Here is a 23,708-nt window from a genome sequence, read left to right on the forward strand (position 1 = left end):
AGGACGTGAAGATAAAGTTGAGAGACTAAACTTTGATTCTAAGGCCCTGAAGATAAAGTTGAGAGACTAAACTTTGATTCTAAGGCCCTGAAGAGAAATTTGAAGGCCCAAACTTTGATTCTAAGGGCCTGAAGATAAAGGTCATGGCCAAAACTCTGATTCTAAGGACCTGAAGATAAAGTTGAGGGCCTAAACTTTGATTCTAAGGACCTGAAGATAAAGTTGAGAGACTAAACTTTGATTCTAAGGGCGTGAAGATAAAGTTGAGGGCCTAAACTTTGATTCTAAGGACCTGAAGATGAAGTTGAGTGCCTAGACTTTCTGAACAAATTGTCCCAGGACAAATTGTCCCTGGACAAATTGTCCCAGGACCAAATGTCCCAGGACAATTGTCCCCAAGACAACTCTACCTACATCACATACCTTTGCCCCCTCGATAGTCATCCTCCCTTCTGATTGCCTTCCCTTCCAATCCTCCTCTTCCCACTCGCATCCGTTGCTCGTATCATTCTTCCTTACGCTCTTACACATCTATAAAACGAATTAGAGACCCCTCAATAACTAAAACTCTACCTACATCACATACCATCGATCCCTTGATATTCCTTCCCCTCCCTGCCTGCTTGTTCCTCTTCTCCCTCGCGCCCCATCTCCTTGTCATTGTTCCTCCCATCCCTATGCCCCTAAGAAAACTAATTAGAAATATGTAACACAATTAGGAACCATTATATACCTATCAGTATTGACTCTGCCCTAACATTGCCCCTATACACATTAACAAAGCCACACAACTCATAAACAATTGCACGGCACTTATCTGACATCCTCCAGAAACCCCCTGTTTACAAAAAGGAAGAAGGCAAAAGGCAAAGGGAAAAGGCAAAAGGCAAAGGGAAAAGGCAAAAGGCAAAGGGAGAAGGCAAAAGGCAAAGGGAGAAGGCAAAAGGCAAAGGGAGAAGGCAAAAGGCAAAGGGAGAAGGCAAAAGGCAAAGGGAAAAGGCAAAAGGCAAAGGGAAAAGGCAAAAGGCAAAGGGAGAAAGCAAAAGGCAAAGGGAGAAAGCAAAAGGCAAAGGGAGAAAGCAAAAGGCAAAGGGAGAAAGCAAAAGGCAAAGGGAGAAAGCAAAAGGCAAAAGGAAAAGGCAAAAGGCAAAGGGAGAAAGCAAAAGGAAAAGGCAGAAGGCAAAAGGCAAAGGGAGAAGGAAAAAGGCAAAAGGGAGAAGGCAAAAGGCAAAAGGGAGAAAGAAAAAGGCATAGGAGAAGGACAAATTGTCCCCAGGACAAATTGTCCTAGGACAAATTGTCCCCAGGACAAATTGTCCCAGGACAAAATGTCCCCAGGAAAAATTCTCCCCAAGACAAATTGTCCCAGGACAAATTGTCCCAGGACAATTTGTCCCAAGACAATTTGTCCTGGGGACAAATTGTCCCCAGGACAAATTCTGAATAAATGCAGATTTAATTCTGAATAAATGCAGAATTAATTCTGAATTAATGCAGAATTAATTCAGAATTTATTCTGAAATTAATGCAGAAAAAATGCGGAATTTATTCTGAATTAATGCAGAATTTATTCTGAATAAATGCAGAAGTTATTCTGAATTAATGCAGAATTTATTCTGAATTAATGCAGAATTAATTCTGAATAAATGCAGAATTAATTCTGAATTTATTCTGTACTAAAGCAGAATTTATTCTGAATTAATACAAAATTAATTCTGAATAAATGCAGAATCAATTCTGAATTAATGCAGAATTAATTCAGAATTTATTCTGAATTAATGCAGAATTTATTCTGAATTAATGCAGAACTCATTCTGAATAAAAGCAGAATTTATTCTGAATTAATGCATAATTTATTCGGAACTAATGCTGAATTTATTCTCAATAAATGCGGAATTTAAACTAAATTAATGTAGAATTTATTCTGAATTAATGCAGAATTTATTCTGAATTAAAGCAGAATTTATTTTGAATTAATGCAGAATTTATTCGGAACTAATGCCGAATTTATTCTGAATAAATGCGGAATTTAAACTAAATTAATGCAGAATTTATTCTGAATTAATTCTGAATTAATGCAGAATTTATTCTGAATTAATGCAGAATTAATTCTGAATAAATACAGAATTAATTCTGAATTACAGCAGAATAAAAGATCGTGAACTTACGTAGACAAGGTGCTTAACCTTTCTTTTCAACATTCTATATTCTTTACGAGAGCTATGCTGCCATGAAGCATCCATGATCGTATATAAGGTGAAGAAAACGACAGGCGCTCCGTCGTGAGTCGACGATACGTCGGCGATCGTTCTAAAAGATCGCTCGTACACCCAGAAACGCCATGACGACGAAAAACTTAGCAATAACCGTTCAGAAAGTGACGGAACACGACAAGAAGTCGATCAAGAACCTCAAACTCGCTCGCTAAGCGATGCACAGGAGACGAAAGACGAGCAGGGCTTTTCGAGTGTAACGCGCGCTAAAACATGGCGAAAAAATCTCACATTCTCTGAATAAACACAGAATTTATTCTGACCTAATGCAGGATTTATTCTGAATTAATTCAGAATTTATTCTGAATTAATTCAGAATTTATACTGAATTAATGTAGAATTAATGAAGAATTAATGAAGAATTTATTCTGCATTTATTCAGAATAAAATTCAGCATTAATTCAGAATTAATTCTGAATTAATTCAGATTTTATTCTGAATTATTGCAGAAATAATTCTAATAAAATGCAAAATAAATTCTAAATTAATGCAGAATAAATGCGGAATTTATTCTGAATAAATGCGGAATTTATTCTGAATTAATGCAGAATTTATTCTGAATTAATTCAGAACTTATTCTGAATTAATGCAGAATTTATTCTGAATTAATGCAGAAATTATTCTAGATTAATGCAGAATTTATTCTGAAATAATGCAGAATTTATTTTCAATTATTGCAGAATTAATTCTGAATAAATGCAGAATTAATTCTTAATTAATGCAGAATAAATCGGGAATTTATTCTGCATTAATGCAGAATTTATTCTGTATTAACTTAGAATTTCAAGGAAGAATTGTAGAAGGAAAAATTGCCCCAGGACAAATTGTCCTGAGAACAAATTGTCCCCAGGAAAAATTGTCCTGGGGACAAATTGTCCCAGGACAAATTGTCCGAGGACAAATTGTCCCAGGACAAATTGTCCCAGGACAAATTGTCCCAGGACAAATTGTCCGAGGACAAATTGTCCAAGGACAAATTGTCCCAGGAAAAATTGTCCCAGGACAAATTGTCCCAGGACAAATTGTCCCAGGACAAATTGTCCCAGGACAAATTGTCCGAGGACAAATTGTCCCCAGGACAAATTGTCCCCAGGATAAATTGTCCCCAGGACAAATTGTCCCAGGACAAATTGTCCGAGGACAAATTGTCCCAAGACAAATTGTCGCAGGACAATTTGTCCTGGGGACAAATTGTACCCAAGACAAATTCTGAATAAATGCAGAATAATTTCTGAATAAATGCAGAATTAATTCTGAATTATTGCAGAATAAATGCGGAATTTATTCTGAATTAATGAAAAATTTATTCCGAATAAATTTAAAATTTATTCTGAATTAATGCAGAATTTATTCTGAATTAATGGCGAATTTTTTTGAATTAATGCAGAATTTATTCTGCATTAATCTAGAATAATTTCTGCATTAATGCAGAATTAATTCAGAATTTATTCAGAATTTATTCTGAATTAATGCAGAATTTATTCTGAATTAATTTAGAATTTATTCTGAATTAATGCAGAATTTATTCTGATCTAATGCAGAATTTATTCTGAATTAATGCAGAATTAATTCAGAATTTATTCTGAATTAGTGCAGAATTTATTCTGAACTAATGCAGAATTTATTCTGAATTAATAAAAAATTAATTCTGAATAAATGCAGAATCAATTCTGAATTAATGCAGAATTAATTCAGAATTTATTCTGAATTAATGCAGAATTTATTCTGAATTAATGCAGAACTTATTCTGAATAGAAGCAGAAATTATTCTGAATTAATGCAGAATTTATTCGTAACTAATGCCGAATTTATTCTGAATAAATGTAGCATTTATTCTGAATTAATTCAGAATTAATTCTGAATTAATGCATAATTTATTCTGAATTAATGCAGAATTTATTTTGAATGAATTCTGGCAGGCAGTGTACGTACTCCGCAGGAAGGCGTTGTATATATTCCGGCAGGCGGTGTATATATTCTGGCAGGCGGTGTACGTACTCCGCCAGCAGGTGGTGTAGATATTCTGGCAGGCGGTGTATATATTCTCGCAGGCGGTGTACGTACTCCTCCAGTAGGCGGTGTATATATTCCGGCAGGTTGTGTAACTACTCAGCCAGCAGGCGGTGTATATATTCCGTCAAGTGGTGCACGTACTCCGCCAGCAGGCGGTGTAGATATTCTGGCAGGCGGTGTAAGTACTCTGCCAGCAGTCGGTGTATATATTCCGGCAGGCGGTGTAGATATTCTTGCAGGCGGTGTACGTACTAAGCCAGCATGCGGTGTATATATTCCGGCAGGCGGTGTATATATTCTGGCAAACGGTGTAACTACTCAGCCTGCAGGCGGTGTATATATTCCTGCAGGCGGTGTACGTACTCCTCCAGCAGGCGGTGTATATATTCCGGCAGGCGGTGTATATATTCCGGAAAGCTGTGTACGTACCCCGCCGGCAGGCGGTATATATATTCCGGCAGGCGGTGTATATATTCCTCCAGGCGGTGTAAATATTCTGGCAGGCGGTGTAAGTACTCAGCCAGCAGGCTGTGTATTTTTTCCGGCAAGCGGTATACGTACTCCGCCAGCAGGCGGTGTATATATTCCGGCAAGCGGTGTATATATTCCGGCAGACGGTGTAGACATTCTGGCAGGCGGTGTACGTACTCCGCCGGCAGGCGGTGTATATATTCCGGCAAGCGGTGTATATATTCCGGCAGGCGGTGTATATATTCCGGCAGGCGGTGTACGTACTCCGCCGGCAGGCGTTGTATATATTCCGGCAGGCGGTGTACGTACTCCGCCGGCAGGCGGTGTATATATTCCGGCAAGCGGTGTACCTACTCCGCCAGCAGGTGGTGTATATATTCCGGCAGGCGGTGTATATATTCCGGAAAGCGGTGTACGTACTCCGCCAGCAGGCGGAGTAGATATTTTAGCAGGTGGTGTACGTACTCCGCCGGCAGGCGGTGTATATATTCCGGCAAGCTGCGTACGTACTCCGCCGGCAGGCGGTGTACGTACTCCGCCGGCAGGCGGTGTATATAATCTGGCAGCCGGTGTATATATTCTGGCAGGCGGTGTACGTACTCTGCCCGCAGGCGGTGTACGTACTCCGCCGGCAGGCGGCGTAGATATTCCGGCAGGCGGCGTATATATTCCGGCAGGCGGTGTACGTACTCCGCCGGCAGGCGGTGTATATATTCCGGCAAGCGGTGTACGTACTCCGCCAGCAGGCGGTGTATATACTCCGGAGAGCGGTTTATATATTCCGGAAGGCAGTGTACGTACTCCGCCGGCAGGCTTTGTATATATTCCGGCAAGCGGTGTATATATTACGGCAAGCGGTGTACATACTCCGCGGGCAGGCGGTGTATATATTCCCGCAGGCGTGTACGTACTCCGCCGGAGGCGGTGTATATATTCCGGCAAGCGTTGTATTCCGGCCGGCGGTGTAGATATTCTGGCAGGCGGTGTAAGTACTCCGCCGGCAGGCGGCGTAAATATTCCGGCTGGCGGTGTATATATTCTCGCAGGCGGTGTAAGTACTCCTCCAGCAGTCGGTGTAGATATTCTGGCAGGCGGTGTACGTACTCCGCCAGCAGGCGGTGTATATATCCCGGCAGGCGGTGTATATATTCCTGAAAGCGGTGTAGGTACCCCGCCGGCAGGCGGTGTATATATTCCGGCAGGCGGTGTATATATTTTGAAAGGCGGTGTAAGTACTCAGCCAGCAGGTGGTGTATATTTTCCGTCAAGCGGTGTACGTACTACGCCAGCAGGCGGTGTATATACTCCGGAGAGCGGTGTATATATTCCGGCAGGCGGTGTACGTTAACTGCCAGAGGAGATGTATATATTCTGGCAGGCGGTGTAAGTACTCCGCCGGCAGGCGGAGTATATATTCCGGCTGGCGGTGTATATATTCTCGCAGGCGGTGTAAGTACTCCTCCAGCAGTCGGTGTAGATATTCTAACAGGCGGTGTATTTCGGCAGGCGGTGTATATATTCCGGCAGGCGGTGTATATATTACGGCAAGCGGTGTACATACTCCGGAGGCAGGCGGCGTATATATTACGGCAAGCGGTGTACATACTCCGCGGGCAGGCGGTGTATTCCCGCAGGCGTGTACGTACTCCGCCGGAGGCGGTGTATATATTCCGGCAAGCGTTGTATATATTCCGGAAGGCAGTGTACGTACTCCGCCGGCAGGCTGTGTATATATTCCTGCAGGCGTGTACGTACTCTGCCAGCAGGCGGTGTATATATTCCTGCAGGCGTGTACGTACTCTGCCAGCAGGCGGTGTATATATTCCGGCAGGCGGTGTATATATTCCGGCAGGCGTGTACGTACTCCGCCGGCAGGCGGTGTATATATTCCTGCAGGCGTGTACGTACTCTGCCAGCAGGCTGTGTATATATTACGGCAAGCGGTGTACGTACTCCGCCGGCAGGCGGTGTATATATTCCGGCAGGCGGTGTATATATATTCCGGCAAGCGGTGTACGTACTCCGCAGGCAGGCGGTGTTTATATTCCGGCAGGCGGTGTATATATATTCCGGCAAGCGGTGTACGTACTCCGCCGGCAGGCGGTGTTTATATTCCGGCAGGCGGTGTATATAATCCGGCAGGCGGTGTATATATTCCGGCAAACGGTGTACGTACTCCGCCGGCAGGCGGTGTATATATTCCGGCAAGCGGTGCACGTACTCCGCCGGCAGGCGGTGTATATATTCCGGCAGGCGTGTACGTAGTCCGCCGGCAAGCGGTGTATATATTCCGGCAGGCGTGTACGTAATCCGCCGGCAGGCGGTGCATATATTCCGGCAGGCGGTGTACGTACTCCGCCGGCAGGCGGTGTATACACATACCGGCAGGCGTGTACGTACTCCGCCGGCAAGCGGTGTATATAATCCGGCAGGCGTGTACGTACTCCTGCGGCAAGCGGTGTATATATTGCGGCAGGCGTGTACGTACTCCGGCGGCAAGCGGTGTATATATTCCGGGAGGCAGTGTATATATTCCGGCAGGCGGTGTACGTACACCGCCGGCAGGCGGTGTATATATTCCGGAAAGCGGTGTTTATATTCCGGAAGGCAGTGTACGTACTCCGCAGGAAGGCGGTGTATATATACCGGCATGCGTGTACGTACTTCGCCGGCAAGCGGTGTATATATTCCGGCAGGCGGTGTATGTATTCAGGCAAGCGGTGTACGTACTCCGCCGGGAGGCGGTGTATATATTCCGGCAGGCGGTGTAGATATTCCTGCAGGCGTGTACGTACTCCGCCGGCAAGCGGTGTATACATTCCGGCAGGCGGTGTATATATTCCGGCAAGCTGTGTACGTACTCCGCCGGCAGGCGGTGTATATATTCCGGCAGGCGGTGTATATATTCCGGCAAGCGGTGTATATATTCCGGCAAGAAACTACAACGGCTACAACTACAACAACTACCACAAAGGCTACAAAGGCTACAAAGGCTACAACCACTACAACGGCTACAACGACTAAAACGACTACAACGGCTACAACGACTACAACGGCTACAATGACTACAATGACTGCAACGGCTACAAAGGCTACAAAGGCTACAACCACTACAACGGCTACAACGACTACAACGACTACAACGGCTACAATGACTACAATGACTGCAACGGCTACAATGACTACAACGACTACAATCACTACAATGACTACAACGACTACAACGGCTACAACGGCTACAATGACTACAATGACTGCAACGGCTACAACGACTACAACGACTACAACGGCTACAAAGGTACAACGGCTACAACGATTACAACGACTACAACGGCTACAAAGGTGTATATATTCCGGAAGGCAGTGTACGTACTTTGCCGAAAGGCAGTGTATATAATACGGAGGCGGTGTACATACTCGGCGGGCAGGCGGTGTATATATACCGGCAGGCGTGTACGTACTCCGCCGGCAAGCGGTGTATATATTGCTGCAGGCGTGTACGTACTCCGCCGGCAAGCGGTGTATATATTCCGGCAGGCGTGTACGTACTCCGCCGGCAAGCGGTGTATATATTCCGGCAGGCGTGTACGTACTCCGCCGGCAAGCGGTGTAGATATTCCGGCAGGCGTGTACGTACTCCGCCGGGAGGCGGTGTATATATTCCGGCAGGCTGTGTATATATTCAGGAAGGCAGTGTACGTACTCCGCCAGCAGGCTTTGTTTATATTCCGGCAAGCGGTGTTGATATTACAGCAAGCGGTGTACGTACTTCGCTGGCAGGCGGTGTATATAATCCGGCAGGCGGTGTACGTACTCCGCCGGCAGGCGTGTAGATATTCTGGCAGGCGGTGTACGTACTCCGCCGGCAGGCGGTGTATATATTCCGGCAGGCGGTGTATATATTCAGGCAGGCGGTGTATATATTCTGGCAGGCGGTGTAAGTACTCAGCCAGCAGGTGGTGTATATTTTCCGGCAAGCGGTCTACGTACTACGCCAGCAGGCGGTGTATATATTCTGGGAAGCGGTGTACGTACTCCTCCAGCAGGCGGTGCATATATTCCGTCAAGTGGTGCACGTACTCCGCCAGCAGGCGGTGTAGATATTTTGGCAGGCGGGGTATATATTCTGGCAGGCAGTGTACCTACTCCGCCAGCAGGCGGTGTATATATTCCGGCAGGCTGTGTATATATTCCGGAAAGCGGTGTAAGTACTCCGCAAGCAGGCGGTGTATATATTCCGGAAGGCGGTGTAGATATTCCGGCAGGCGGTGAACGTACTCCACCAGCAGGCGGTGTATATATTCCGGCAAGCGGTGTATATATTTTGGCAGGCGGTGTATATATTCTGGCAGGCGGTGTAAGTACTCAGCGAGCCGGCGGTGTATATATTCCGGCAAGCGGTGTACGTACTCCGCCAGCAGGCGGTGTATATATTCCGGCAGGCGGTGTATATATTCCGGCAAGCGGTGTACGTACTCCGCCAGCGGGCGGTGTAGGTATTCTGCCAGGCGGTGTAGATATTCTGGCAGGCGGTGTACGTACTCCGCCTGCAGGCGGTGTATATATTTTGGCAGGCGGTGTAAGTACTCCGCCTGCAGTCGGTGTATATATTCCGGAAAGCAGTGTACGTACTCCGCCAGCAGGCGGAGTAGATATTTTAGCAGGCGGTGTACGTACTCCGCCGGCATTCGATGTACGTACTCCGCCGGCAGGCGGTGTATATAATCTGGCAGGCGGTGTATATATTCTGGCAGGCGGTGTACGTACTCTGCCGGCAGGCGGCGTATATATTCCGGCAAGCGGTGTACGTACTCCGCCAGAGGGCGGTGTAGATATTCTGGCAGGCGGTGTATTCCTGCAGGCGGTGTATATATTCCGGCAGGCGGTGTACGTACTCCGCCAGAGGGCGGTGTATATATTCCTGCAGGCGGTGTATATATTCCGGCAGGCGGTGTCAGTACTCCGCCAGCAGGCGGTGTATGTATTCCGGCAGGCGGTGTATATATTCCGGCAGGCGGTGTATTCCGGCAGGCGTTGTAGATATTCTGGCAGGAGGTGTAAGTACTCCGCCAGCAGCCGGTGTATATTTTCCGGCAGGCGGTTTATTCCGGCAGGCGGTGTAGATATTCTGGCAGGCGGGGTACGTACTCCGCCGGCAGGCGGTGTATATATTCCGGCAAGCGGTGTATATATTCCGGCAGGCGGTGTATATATTCCGGCAGGCGGTGTACGTACTCCGCCGGCAGGCGGTGTAGATACTCTGGCAGGCGGTGTAAGTACTCCGCCTGCAGGCGGTGTAGATATTCTGGCAGGCGGTGTACGTACTCCGCCGGCAGGCGGTGTATATATTCCGGCAGGCGGTGTATATATTCCGGCAGGCGGTGTATATATTCCGGCAGGCGGTGTACGTACTCCGCCGGCAGGCGGTGTAGATATTCCGGCAAGCGGTGTATATATTCCGGAAGGCGGTGTATATATTCCGGCAGGCGGTGTACGTACTCCGCCGGCAAGCGGTGTATATATTCCGGCAGGCGGTGTATATAATCCGGCAGGCGGTGTACGTACTCCGCCGGCAGGCGGTGTATATATTCCGGCAGGCGGTGTACGTACTCCGCCGGCAGGCGGTGTAGATATTCTGGCAGGCGGTGTACGTACTCCGCCGGCAGGCGGTGTATATATTCTGGCAGGCGGGATACGTACTCCGTCGGAAGGCGGTGTATATATTTCGGCAGGCGGTGCATATATTCAGGCAGGCGGTGTATATATTCTGGCAGGCGGTGTATATATTCCGGCAGGCTGTGTATATATTCCGGAAAGCGGTGTAAGTACTCCGCAAGCAGGCTGTGTATATATTCCGGAAGGCGGTGTAGATATTCCGGCAGGCGGTGAACGTACTCCACCAGCAGGCGGTGTATATATTCCGGCAAGCGGTGTAGATATTTTGGCAGGCGGTGTATATATTCTGGCAGGCGGTGTACGTACTCCGCCGGCAGGCGGTGTATATATTCCGGAAAACGGTGTATATATTCCGAAAGGCAGTGTACGTACTCCGCCGGAAGGCGGTGTATATACACCCGCAGGCGTGTACGTACTCCGCCGGCAGGCGGTGTATATACTCCGGAGAGCGCTGTATATATTCCGGAAGGCAGCGTACGTACTTTGCCGACAGGCGTTCTATATATTCCGGCAAGCGGTGTACGTACTCCGCCGGCAGGCTTTGTATATATTACGGCAAGCGGTGTACGTACTTCGCCGGCAGGCGGTGTATATATTACGGCAAGCGGTGCACATACTCCGCGGGCAGGCGGTGTATATATTCCGGCAGGCGTGTACGTACTCCGCCGGAGGCGGTGTATATATTCCGGCAAGCGTTGTATATATTCCGGAAGGCAGTGTACGTACTTTGCCGACAGGCGTTGTATATATTCCGGCAGGCGTGTATGTACTCTGCCGGCAGGCGGTGTATATATTCCTGCAGGCGTGTACGTACTCTGCCAGCAGGCGGTGTATATATTACGGCAAGCGGTGTACGTACTCCGCCGGCAGGCGGTGTATATATTCCGGTAGGCGGTTTATATATATTCCGGCAAGCGGTGTACGTACTCCGCCGGCAGGCGGTGTATATATTCCGGCAGGCGGTGTATATATTCCAGCAAGCGGTGTATATATTCCGGCAAGAAACTACAACGGCTACAACTACAACAACTAAAACAACGGCTACAAAGGCTACAAAGGCTACAACCACTACAACGGCTACAACGACTACAACGACTACAACGACTACAACGACTACAACGACTACAACGACTACAAAGGCTACAACGACTACAACGGCTACAACGACTACAACGACTACAACGACTACAACGACTACAACGACTACAACGACTACAACGGCTACAACGACTACAACGACTACAACGGCTACAACGACTACAACGACTACAACGGCTACAAAGGTACAACTACTACAACGACTACAACGGCTACAACGACTACAACGACTACAACGGCTACAACGACTACAACGACTACAACGACTACAACGACTACAACGGCTACAACAACTACAACGACTACAACGGCTACAAAGGTGCAACTACTACAACGACTACAACGGCTACAATGACTACAATGACTGCAACGGCTACAACGACTACAACGGCTACAACGACTACAACGGCTACAACGACTACAACGACTACAACGGCTACAACGACTACAACGGCTACAACGACTACAACGGCTACAACGGCTACAACGACTACAACGGCTACAACGACTACAACGACTACAACGGCTACAACGACTACAACGGCTACAACGACTACAACGACTACAACGGCTACAACGACTACAACGGCTACAACGACTACAACAACTACAACGGCTACAAAGGTACAACTACTACAACGACTACAACGGCTACAATGACTACAATGACGGCAACGGCTACAACTACTACAACGGCTACAACGACTACAACGACTACAACGACTACAACGACTACAACGGCTACAACGACTACAACGACTACAACGGCTACAAAGGTACAACTACTACAACGACTACAACGGCTACAATGACTACAATGACTACAACGACTACAACGACTACAACGGCTACAACGACTACAACGGCTAAAACGACTACAACGACTACAACGGCTACAACGACTACAACGGCTACAACGACTACAACGGCTACAACGACTACAACGGCTACAACGACTACAACGACTACAACGACTACAACGACTACAACGACTACAACGGCTACAACGACCACAACGGCTACAACGACTACAACGACTACAACGGCTACAACGACTACAACGGCTACAACGACTACAACGGCTACAACGACTACAACGGCTACAACGACTACAACGACTACAACGACTACAACGACTACAACGGCTACAACGACTACAACGGCTACAACGACTACAACGACTACAACGACTACAACGGCTACAACGACTACAACGGCTACAACGACTACAACGACTACAACGACTACAACGACTACAACGGCTACAACGGTGTATATATTCCGGAAGGCAGTGTACGTACTTTGCCGACAGGCAGTGTATGTATTACGGAAGCGGTGTACATACTCCGCGGGAAGGCGGTGTATATATACCGGCAGGCGTGTACGTACTCTGCCAGCAGGCGGTGTATATATTCCGGCAGGCGGTGTATATATTCCGGCAGGCGGTGTATATATTCCGGCAGGCGTGTACGTACTCCGCCGGCAAGCGGTGTATATATTTTGGCAGCCGTGTACGTACTCCGCCGGCAAGCAGTGTATATATTCCGGCAGGCGTGTACGTACTCCGCCGGCAAGCGGTGTAGATATTCCGGCAGGCGTGTACGTACTCCGCCGGCAGGCGGTGTATATATTCCGGCAGGCGGTGTATATACTCCGGCAGGCGGTGTACGTACTCCGCCGGCAGGCGGTGTATATTCCGGAAAGCGGTGTATATATTCCGGAAGGCAGTGTACGTACTCCACCGGCAGGCTTTTTATATATTCCGGCAAGCGGTGTATATATTACGGCAAGCGGTGTACGTACTTCGCCGGCAGGCGGTGTATATATTAAGGCAAGCGGTGTATATATTCCGGAAGGCAGTGTGCGTACTCCGCCGGAAGGCGGTGTTTATATACCGGCAGGCGTGTACGTACTCCGCCGGCAAGCGGTGTATACATTCCGGCAGGCGGTGTATATATTCCGGCAAGAAACTACAACGGCTAACCCTACAACAACTACCACAACGGCTACAAAGGACCTGAAGATAAAGTTGAGGGCCTAGACTTTGATTCTAAGAGCCTGAAGATAAAGTTGAGGTCCTAAACTTTTATTCTAAGGGCCTGAAGATAAAGTTGAGGGTCTAGACTTTGATTCTAAGGGCCTGAAGATAAAGTTGAGGGCCTAAACTCTGATTCTAAGGCCCTGAAGATAAACTTGAGGGCCTAGACTCTGATTCTAAGGCCCTGAAGATAAAGTTGAAGGCCAAAACTTTGATTCTAAGGACCAGAAGATAAAGTTGAGGGCCTAGACTTTGATTCTAAGGACATGAAGATAAAGTTGATGGCCTAAACTTTGATTCTAAGAGGCTGAAGATAAAGTTGAGGGCCTAAACTTTTATTCTAAGGGCCTGAAGATAAAGTTGAGGGCCTAGACTTTGATTCTAAGGGCCTGAAGATAAATTTGAAGGCCAAAACTTTGATTCTAAGGCCCTGAAGAGAAATTTGAAGGCCCAAACTTTGATACTAAGGGTCTGAAGTTAAAGTTCAGAGCCAAAACTCTGATTCTAAGGACCTGAAGATAAAGTTGAGGGCCTAGACTTTGATTCTAAGGACCTGAAGATAAAGTTGATGGCCTAAACTTTGATTCTAAGGACCTGAAGTTAAAGTTGAGAGACTAAACTTTGATTCTAAGGACCTGAAGATAAAGTTGAGAGACTAAACTTTGATTCTAAGGACCTGAAGATAAAGTTGAGGACCTAAACTTAGATTCTAAGGCCGTGAAGATAAAGTTGAACGCCTAAACTTTGATTCTAAGGGCATGAAGATAAAGTTGAGGGCCTAAACTCCGATTCTAAGGACATGAAGATAAAGTTGAGGGCCTAAACTTTGATTCAAGGGACCTCAAGATAAAGTTGAGGGCCTAGACTTTGATTCTAAGGACCAGAAGATAAAGTTGAGGGCCTAAACTCTGATTCTAAGACCCTGAAGATAAAGTTGAAAGCCCAAACATTGATTCTAAGGGCCTGAAGATAAAGGTCATGGCCAAAACTCTGATTCTAAGGACCTGAAGATAAAGTTGAGGGCCTAAACTTTGATTCTAAGAGCCTGAAGATAAAGTTGAGGGCCTAAACTTTGATTCTAAGGACCTGAAGATAAAGTTGAGAGACTAAACTTTGATTCTAAGGACCTGAAGATAAAGTTGAGGGCCTAAACTTTGATTCTAAGGCCCTGAAGATAAAGTTGAACGCCTAAACTTTGATTCTAAGGACCTGAAGATAAAATTGAGGGCCTAAACTCCGATTCTAAGGACCTGAAGATAAAGTTGAGAGACTAAACTTTGATTCTAAGGACCTGAAGATAAAGTTGAGGGCCTAAACTTTGATTCTAGGGACCTGAAGATGAAATTGAGGGCCTAATTTTTGATTCTAAGGACCTGAAGATAAAGTTGAGGGCCTAAACTCTGATTCAAAGACCCTGAAGATAAAGTTGAGGGCCTAGACTTTGATTCTAAGGGTCTCAAGTTAAAGTTCAGGGCCAAAACTCTGATTCTAAGGACTTGAAGATAAAGTTGAGAGAATATACTTTGATTCTAAGGTCCTGAAGATAAAGTTGAGGGCCTAAACTTTGATTCTAAGGCCCTGAAGATAAAGTTGAACGCTTAAACTTTGATTCTAAGGCCCTGAAGATAAAGTTGAGAGACTAAACATTGATTCTAAGGACCTGATGGTAAAGTTGAGGGCCTAAACTTTGATTCTAAGGCCCTCAAGATAAAGTTGAACGCCTAAACTTTGATTCTAAGGTCCTAAAGATAAAGTTAAGAGCTTAAACTTTGATTCTAAGGCCCTGAAGATAAAGTTGAGGGCCTAAACTTCGATTCTAAGGCATTGAAGATAAAGTTGAGGGCCCAACGGGTCTCTCCTGTAATAAATTACAGCGAAATTACAGGGGTTAGCCAAAGGGTCTCTCCTGTAATAAATTAGAGCGAAACTACAGGGGCTAGCCAAAGGTTCTCTCCTGTAATAAATTACAGCGAAATTACAGGGGCTAGCCAAAGGGTCTCTCCTGTAATAAATTACAGCGAATTAACAGGGGGTTAGCCAACGGGTCTCTCCTGTAATAAATTACAGCCAAATTAAAGAGGCTACCCAACGGGTCTCTCCTGTAATAAACTACAGCGAAATTACAGGGGCTAGCCAACGGGTCTCTCCTGTAATAAGTTACAGCGAATTTACAGGGGGTTAGTAAACGGGTCTCTCCTGTAATAAATTACAGCGAAATTACAGGGGGTTAGCAAACGGGTCTCTCCTGTAATAAATTACAGCGAAATTACTGGGGCTAGTCAAAGCGTCTCTCCTGTAATAAATTACAGCAAATTTACAGGGGGTTAGTAAACGGGTATCTCCTGTAATAAATTACAGCGAAATTACAGGGGGTTAGCAAACAAGTCTCTCCTGTAATAAATTACAGCGAAATTACAGGGGGCTAGCCAACGGGTCTTTCCTGTAATAAATTACAGCGAAATTACAGGGGCTAGCAAAAGGGTCTCTCCTGAAATAAATTACAGCGAAATTACAGGGGGTTAGCCAACGGGTCTCTCCTGTAATAAATTACAGCGAACTTACAAGGGCTAGCTAAGGCCCTGAAGATAAAGTTGAGAGCCTAAACTTTGATTCTAAGGACCTGAAGATAAATTTGAGGGCCTAGACTTTGATTCTAAGGGCCTGAAGATAAAGTTGAGGGCATAAACTTCTTTCTAAGGGCCTGAAGATAAAGTTGAGGGCCTAGACTTTGATTCTAAGGGCCTGAAGATAAAGTTGAGGGCATAAACTTTGATTCTAAGAGCCTGAAGATAAACTTGAGGGCCTAGACTTTGATTCTAAGGCCCTGAAGATAAAGTTGAAGGCCAAAACCTTGATTCTAAGGCCCTGAAGAGAAATTTGAAGGCCCAAACTTTGATTCTAAGGGTCTGAAGTTAAAGTTCAGAGCCAAAACTCTGATTCTAAGGACCTGAAGATAAAGTTGAGGGCCTAGACTTTGATTCTAAGGACGTGAAGATAAAGTTGATGGCCTAAACTTTGATTCTAAGGCCCTAAAGATAAAGATGAGGGCCTAGACTTTGATTCTAAGGGCCTGAAGATAAAGTTGAGGGCCTAGACTTTGATTCTAAGGACTTGAAGATAAAGTTGAGGGCCTAAACTTTGATTCTAAGGCCCTGAAGATAAAGTTGAGGGCCTAGACTTTGATTCTAAGGCCCTGAAGATAAAGTTGAAGGCCTAGACTTTGATTCTAAGGCCCTGAAGATAAAGTTGAAGGCCTAAACTTTGATTCTAAGGCCCTGAAGAGAAATTTGAAGGCCCAAACTTTGATTCTAAGGGTCTGAAGTTAAAGTTCAGAGCCAAAACTCTGATTCTAAGGACCTGAAGATAAAGTTGAGGGCCTAGACTTTGATTCTAAGGACCTGAAGATAAAGTTGATGGCCTAAACTTTGATTCTAAGGCCCTGAAGATAAAGTTGAGAGCCTAAACTTTGATTCTAAGGCCCTGAAGATAAAGTTGAGGACCTAAACTTTGATTCTAAGGACCTGAAGATAAATTTGAGGGCCTAGACTTTGATTCTAAGGGCCTGAAGATAAAGTTGAGGGCATAAACTTCTTCCTAAGGGCCTGAAGATAAAGTTGAGGGCCTAGACTTTGATTCTAAGGGCCTGAAGATAAAGTTGAGGGCATAAACTCTGATTCTAAGGGCCTGAAGATAAAGTTGAGGGCCTAAACTTTGATTCTAAGAGCCTGAAGATAAACTTGAGGGCCTAGACTTTGATTCTAAGGCCCTGAAGATAAAGTTGAAGGCCAAAACTTTGATTCTAAGGCCCTGAAGAGAAATTTGAAGGCCCAAACTTTGATTCTAAGGGTCTGAAGTTAAAGTTCAGAGCCAAAACTCTGATTCTAAGGACCTGAAGATAAAGTTGAGGGCCTAGACTTTGATTCTAAGGACCTGAAGATAAAGTTGATGGCCTAAACTTTGATTCTAAGGCCCTGAAGATAAAGTTGGGGGCCTAGACTTCGATTCTAAGGGCCTGAAGATAAAGTTGAGGGCCTAGACTTTGATTCTAAGGACTTGAAGATAAAGTTGAAGGCCTAAACTTTGATTCTAAGGCCCTGAAGATAAAGTTGAGGGCCTAGACTTTGATTCTAAGGCCCTGAAGATAAAGTTGAAGGCCTAAACTTTGATTCTAAGGCCCTGAAGAGAAATTTGAAGGCCCAAACTTTGATTCTAAGGGTCTGAAGTTAAAGTTCAGGGCCAAAACTCTGATTCTAAGAACCTGAAGATAAAGTTGAAGGTCTAAACTTTGATTCTAACCGTCTGAAGTTAAAGTTCAGGGTCAAAACTCTGATTCTAAGGACCTGAAGATAAAGTTGAGGGCCTAAACTCTGATTCTAAGGACCTGAAGATAAAGTTGAGGGCCTAAATTTTGATTCCAAGGACCTGAAGATAAGTTGAGAGCCTAAAAATTGATTCTAAGGCCCTGAAGATAAAGATGAGGGCCTAAACTTTGATTCTAAGGCCCTGAAGATAAAGTTGAGGACATAAACTTCGATTCTAAGGCCCTGAAGATAAAGATGAGGGCATAAACTTCGATTTTAAGGTTCTGAAGATAAAGATGAGGGCATAAACTTTGATTCTAAGGTCCTAAAGATAAAGTTAAGGGCTTAAACTTTGATTCTAAGGAGCTAAAGATAAAGTTGAGGGCCTAAACTCTGTTTCTAAGGCCCTGAAGATAAAGTTGAGGGCCTAAACTTCGATTCTAAGGCATTGAAGATAAAGTTGAGGGCCCAACGGGTCTCTCCTGTAATAAATTACAGCGAAATTACAGGGGTTAGCCAAAGGGTCTCTCCTGTAATAAACTACAGCGAAATTACAGGGGGTTAGCCAACGGGTTTCTCCTGTAATAAACTACAGCGAAAGTACAGGGGCTAGCCAAAGGGTCTCTCCTGTAATAAATTACAGCGAAATTACAGGGGCTAGCCAAAGGGTCTCTCCTGTAATAAACTACAGCGAAATTACAGGGGGTTAGCCAACGGGTTTCTCCTGTAATAAACTACAGCGAAAGTACAGGGGCTAGCCAAAGGGTCTCTCCTGTAATAAATTACAGCGAAATTACAGGGGCTAGCCAAAGGGTCTCTCCTGTAATAAAATACAGCGAATTAACAGGGGGTTAGCCAACGGGTCTCTCCTGTAATAAATTACAGCCAAATTAAAGAGGCTAGCCAACGGGTCTCTCCTGTAATAAAATACAGCGAATTTACAGGGGGTTAGTAAACGGGTCTCTCCTGTAATAAATTACAGCGAAATTACAGGGGGTTAGCAAACGGGTCTCTCCTGTAATAAATTACAGCGAAATTACTGGGGCTAGCCAAAGGGTCTCTCCTGTAATAAATTACAGCGAATTTACAGGGGGTTAGTAAACGGGTCTCTCCTGTAATAAATTACAGCGAACTTACAGGGGCTAGCCAACGGGTCTCTCCTGCAATAAATTACAGCGAAGTTACAGGGGGCTAGCCAACGGGTCTCTTCTGTAATAAATTACAGCGAAATTACAGGGGGTTAGCCAACGGGTCTCTCCTGTAATAAATTACAGCGAAATTACAGGGGGTTAGCCAACGGGTCTCTCCTGTAATAAATTACAGCGAAATTACAGGGGGCTAGCCAACGGGTCTCTCCTGTAAGGACAAATTTTCCCAGGAAAAAATGTCCCTGGACAAATTGTCCCAGGACCAAATGTCCCAGGACAATTGTCCCCAAGACAACTCTACCTACATCACATACCTTTGCCCTCTCGATAGTCATCCTCCCTTCTGAGTGCCTTCCCTTCCAATCCTCCTCTTCCCACTCGCATCCGTTGCTCGTATCATTCTTCCTTACGCTCTTACACATCTATAAAACGAATTAGAGACCCCTCAATAACTAAAACTCTACCTACATCACATACCATCGATCCCTTGATATTCCTTCTCCTCCCTGCCTGCTTGTTCCTCTTCTCCCTCGCGCCCCATCTCCTTGTCATTGTTCCTCCCATCCCTATGCCCCTAAGAAAACTAATTAGAAATATGTAACACAATTAGGAACCATTATATACCTATCAGTATTGACTCTGAACTAACATTGCCCCTATACACATTAACAAAGTCGCACAACTCATAAACAATTGCACGGCACTTATCTGACATCCTCCAGGAACACCCTGTTTACAAAAAGGGAGAAGGCAAAAGGCACAGGAGAAGGCAAAAGGCAAAGGGAGAAGGCAAAAGGCAAAGGGAGAAGGCAAAAGGCAAAGGGAGAAGGCAAAAGGCAAAGGGAGAAGGCAAAAGGCAAAGGGAGAAGGCAAAAGGCAAAGGGAGAAAGCAAAAGGCAAAGGGAGAAGGCAAAAGGCAAAGGGAGAAGGCAAAAGGCAAAGGGAAAAGGCAAAAGGCAAAGGGAGAAGGCAAAAGGCAAAGGGAGAAGGCAAAAGGCAAAGGGAGAAGGCAAAAGGCAAAGGGAGAAGGCAAAAGGCAAAGGAGAAAGCAAAAGGCAAAAGGAAAAGGCAAAAGGAAAAGGAGAAGGCAAAAGGCAAAGGAGAAGGCAAAAGGCAAAGGGAGAAGGCAAAAGGCAAAGGAGAAAGCAAAAGGCAAAAGGAAAAGGCAAAAGTAAAAGGAGAAGGCAAAAGGCAAAGGAGAAGGCAAAAGGCAAAGGGAAAAGGCAAAAGGCAAAGGGAGAAGGCAAAAGGCAAAGGGAGAAGGCAAAAGGCAAAGGGAGAAGGCAAAAGGCAAAGGGAGAAGGCAAAAGGCAAAGGGAGAAAGCAAAAGGCAAAAGGAAAAGGCAAAAGGAAAAGGAGAAGGCAAAAGGCAAAGGAGAAGGCAAAAGGCAAAGGGAGAAGGCAAAAGGCAAAGGAGAAAGCAAAAGGCAAAAGGAAAAGGCAAAAGGAAAAGGAGAAGGCAAAAGGCAAAGGAGAAGGCAAAAGGCAAAGGGAAAAGGCAAAAGGCAAAGGGAGAAGGCAAAAGGCAAAAGGAGAAAGCAAAAGGCAAAGGGAGAAGGCAAAAGGCAAAGGGAAAAGGCAAAAGGCAAAGGGAGAAGGCAAAAGGCAAAGGGAGAAGGCAAAAGGCAAAGGGAGAAGGCAAAAGGCAAAGGGAGAAGGCAAAAGGCAAAGGGAAAAGGCAAAAGGCAAAGGGAGAAGGCAAAAGGCAAAGGGAGAAGGCAAAAGGCAAAGGGAGAAGGCAAAAGGCAAAGGGAGAAGGCAAAAGGCAAAGGAGAAGGCAAAAGGCAAAGGAGAAAGCAAAAGGCAAAGGGAGAAGGCAAAAGGCATAGGAGAAGGACAAATTGTCCTAGGACAAATTGTCCCCAGGACAAATTGTACCTGAACAAATTGTCCCAGGACAAATTGTCCCAGGACAAATTGTCCCCAGGACAACTTGTCCCCAGGACAAATTTAGAAACGAATTAGAGACCCCTCAATAACTAAAACTCTACCTACATCACATACCTTTGATCCCTCGATAGTCGTCCTTCCTCCTGATCACTTTTCCGTCCTTCCCACTCGCGTCCCTTGTTCATAGCCTTCTTCCTTACACTCTTCCACATCTAGAAAACGAATTAGAAACTCCTTAATTACTAAAACTCTACCTCCATCACATGCCGTCGATCCCTTGATATTCCTTCATCTTCTTGATTGCTTGTTCCTCCTTCTCCCTCGCGTCCCTTGCTCTTGTCCTCGTTCCTCCCATTCCTATGCACCTAAAAAAACTAATTAGAAATCATCCAACATAAAAAACTCTACCTCCATCACATACCGTCGATCCCTTGATATTCCTCCTTCTCCTTGCTTGCTTGTTCCTCTTCTCCCTCGCGTCCCTTGGTCTTGTCCTCGTTCCTCCAATTCCTATGCACCCCCCCAAAAAAACTAATTAGAAATATGTAACACAATTAGGACCCAATATATACCTATGAGTATTGACTCTGCCCTAACACTGCCCCTAAAATAGACGGCCCCGACGGTAAATTTGATGAACCGGGAGAGATTTAACAGCAATACTACGTCGAGAACCACGATTAGGACCCGAATACGCGAAATAGACGCCTAAAACCACTCGACTCCCACGAGACGAATCGATCTCCCCTCCCGGGCCCCCAATTTCCTCCGCGCAACGCCAACAAACCCTCGCGAAAGCTCGTAACATCACCGAGAAGCGCCGAAAACCAAAAAAACCGACGAGAGAGCGAATAAACGCGAAGATAACACCTCCGAACGTACACAGAGCCCCCGTAACGCGATCGCGAGCAACGAGAAGCACGTAAAAACGTTCCTAACCTTTCGCGATTGTACATCTTCCCCTCCTTTCATCGCGGTCGCCCCGTTTTGAGCCGGTTTCAGTCATCCCAGCGCAATGACTGAAAATGCAGTTCCCGTATATCAGCAACCTGAACTAGAGAATGATGGCCGGTGTTCACCGTGTTGCCATCATGCACAGCCTCCCACCGCTTACAGTACGCGAGTGCATAACATAGTGTGACGTCATATTTTTTATGCTGTCACATATTCACGTGGTCATTACAGCCGTTAGCTACTACAGCTCAGTCGTACCTACATACTGTAAATGATTGCAATTTTTTCCTAATTAGGCGCTTTTCTGACGTACTGTATTTGATAATTTGCTCTTTATTTGAGGTGGACCTATGCATGTGTACGGGTCATATTTCCTCTTACCCGTACACGCGTACATACCCACGCACATACTGTACATGAGTGGAAACTTTTGATTGTGACGTGACGTCAGAGCGTGACAATCAAAACTCTCGTTTCGCCTTCTCAACGCATTTATAAAACGGAAAATAGCACGGATCAATTTGAAACACTGTTTTCTAAGCATTTTATCCGTTTATCAAAGTAAAAACGCTTTTTTCGCGCCGTAAATCGCCTTTTTCGGGTCACCGTTTTGGGCCCCATTTCGCGCATGCGCTTTACAAAGTAAGGGTTTTTCTTATGTGACGTCACAATACAGTGTACCGAACAGACGTACATACAGACAGACATACACTTCCGGCCTTGAGATCACGTTTGAGAGAGCCTCCCTCGCCGTTATACGGGCTCGCAAACTGTGTTTGCCACCCCGTACAACTGCGGTGGTCGGCTCATAAACATTCTTCGCATATATTGAAAAATACCAACACGATCTCGCACACTGTCACACATGCAGAGAAAAAATTAAACAACCTAGAGCGCGAAAACACCGAAAATTTTCGCGGCCCGGTTCCTAATAGGGGCCCCATTTTCATCTAATAATTCTTTGCTTATTTTAAGATGGAAATCACTCGATAGAGCTCTTCTCTAATTAAGAAAAATGTTTTCAAAGCTGCCTTAGCTTTTAAAAAAGCGAAATTTTCGCGGCTCGGTTCCTAATGGGCGCCCCGTTTTCATTTAATAATTATTTGCTTATTTTATGCTGGAAACCAGTCGATAAAGCTCTTCTCTAATTCAGAAAAATGTTTTCAACACTGCTATAGCTTTTAAAAGAGCGAAATTTTCGCGGGCCGGTTCCTAATGGGGACCCCAATTTCTTCTAAAAAAATTTTGCGTATTTAACGTTGTGAATCAGTCGAACGATGTCTTATTCATTAGAATGCACATGCTTTTATTTGAATGCACATGTTTTCATTTGAATCCACAGGGCCTCAAGTAAGCGCACAGGCTCTCAATTGAATGCACAGGCTTTCATTTGAATGCACAGGTTTTCAATTGAATGCACAGGCTTTCATTTGAATGCACATGCTTTCATTTGAATGCACAGGCCTTTATTTGAATGCACATGCCTTCATTTGAATCCACAGGGCCTCAAGTAAGTGCACAGGCTCTCAATTGATTTGCACAGGCTTTCATTTCAATGCACAGGCTTTCATTTGAATGCGCATGCTTTCATTTGAATGCACAGGCTTTCATTTGAATACACAAGCTTTCATTTTGAATGCACATGCTTTCATTTGAATGCACAGGCTTTTATTTGAATGCACAGGCTTCTATTTGAATGCACATGTCTTCATTTGAATCCACAGGGCCTCAAGTAAGTGCACAGGCTCTCAATTGAATGCACACGCTTTCATTTGAATGCACCTGCTTTCATTTGAATGCACAAGCTTTCATTTCAATGCACATGCTTTCATTTGAATGCACAAGC

At 45.4% G+C, this 23,708-nt stretch overlaps 1 protein-coding gene and 1 long non-coding RNA gene across 12 annotated transcripts; both read right to left on the reverse strand.

The window, feature by feature from the left end:
* Nucleotides 1-316: 316 nt before the first annotated feature.
* Nucleotides 317-872, reverse strand: LOC136195253 (uncharacterized). The gene is made up of 3 exons (XR_010671855.1): nt 734-872; nt 587-683; nt 317-531 (listed from the first exon to the last, which is right to left on the reverse strand). It is a non-coding gene; the product is annotated as an uncharacterized lncRNA (long non-coding RNA).
* A 17,525-nt stretch (nt 873-18,397) lies between these two features.
* Nucleotides 18,398-21,948, reverse strand: LOC136195319 (U1 small nuclear ribonucleoprotein 70 kDa-like). 11 transcript variants are annotated; one of them, XM_065984626.1, is made up of 7 exons: nt 21,848-21,948; nt 21,481-21,512; nt 21,330-21,418; nt 21,163-21,273; nt 19,643-21,120; nt 19,496-19,592; nt 18,398-19,440 (listed from the first exon to the last, which is right to left on the reverse strand). In XM_065984626.1, exons 1-5 carry the CDS (start codon nt 21,862-21,864, stop codon nt 21,010-21,012), a joined length of 360 nt encoding a protein of 119 aa, XP_065840698.1. In that variant the 5' UTR covers nt 21,865-21,948; the 3' UTR covers nt 18,398-19,440; nt 19,496-19,592; nt 19,643-21,009. The 11 variants fall into 11 exon arrangements, 10 of the variants coding, with proteins under 10 accessions (XP_065840698.1, XP_065840697.1, XP_065840695.1 ...); XM_065984625.1 differs by having other exon boundaries at nt 21,176-21,273; nt 21,481-21,570; XM_065984623.1 differs by having other exon boundaries at nt 21,172-21,273; nt 21,481-21,570.
* Between the last annotated feature and the right edge of the window lie 1,760 nt (nt 21,949-23,708).

The sequence above is a fragment of the Oscarella lobularis genome, chromosome 14 (assembly GCF_947507565.1).
Source record: "Oscarella lobularis chromosome 14, ooOscLobu1.1, whole genome shotgun sequence".
NCBI lineage: Eukaryota > Metazoa > Porifera > Homoscleromorpha > Homosclerophorida > Oscarellidae > Oscarella > Oscarella lobularis.

Excerpts from the sequence above, each read along its gene's own strand:
- LOC136195319 (XM_065984622.1), bottom strand. The coding sequence starts at position 21,914 with ATGACTGAAACCGGCTCAAAACGGGGCGACCGCGATGAAAGGAGGGGA. Across the intron at positions 21,571-21,847 it reads AAGATGTACAATCGCGAAAG|TATTGCTGTTAAATCTCTCC; the intron begins GTTAGGAACGTT and ends TTCTCGACGTAG. Across the intron at positions 21,419-21,480 it reads GGCAGAGTCAATACTCATAG|GAATTGGAGGAACGAGGACA; the intron begins GTATATATTGGG and ends GGGGGTGCATAG.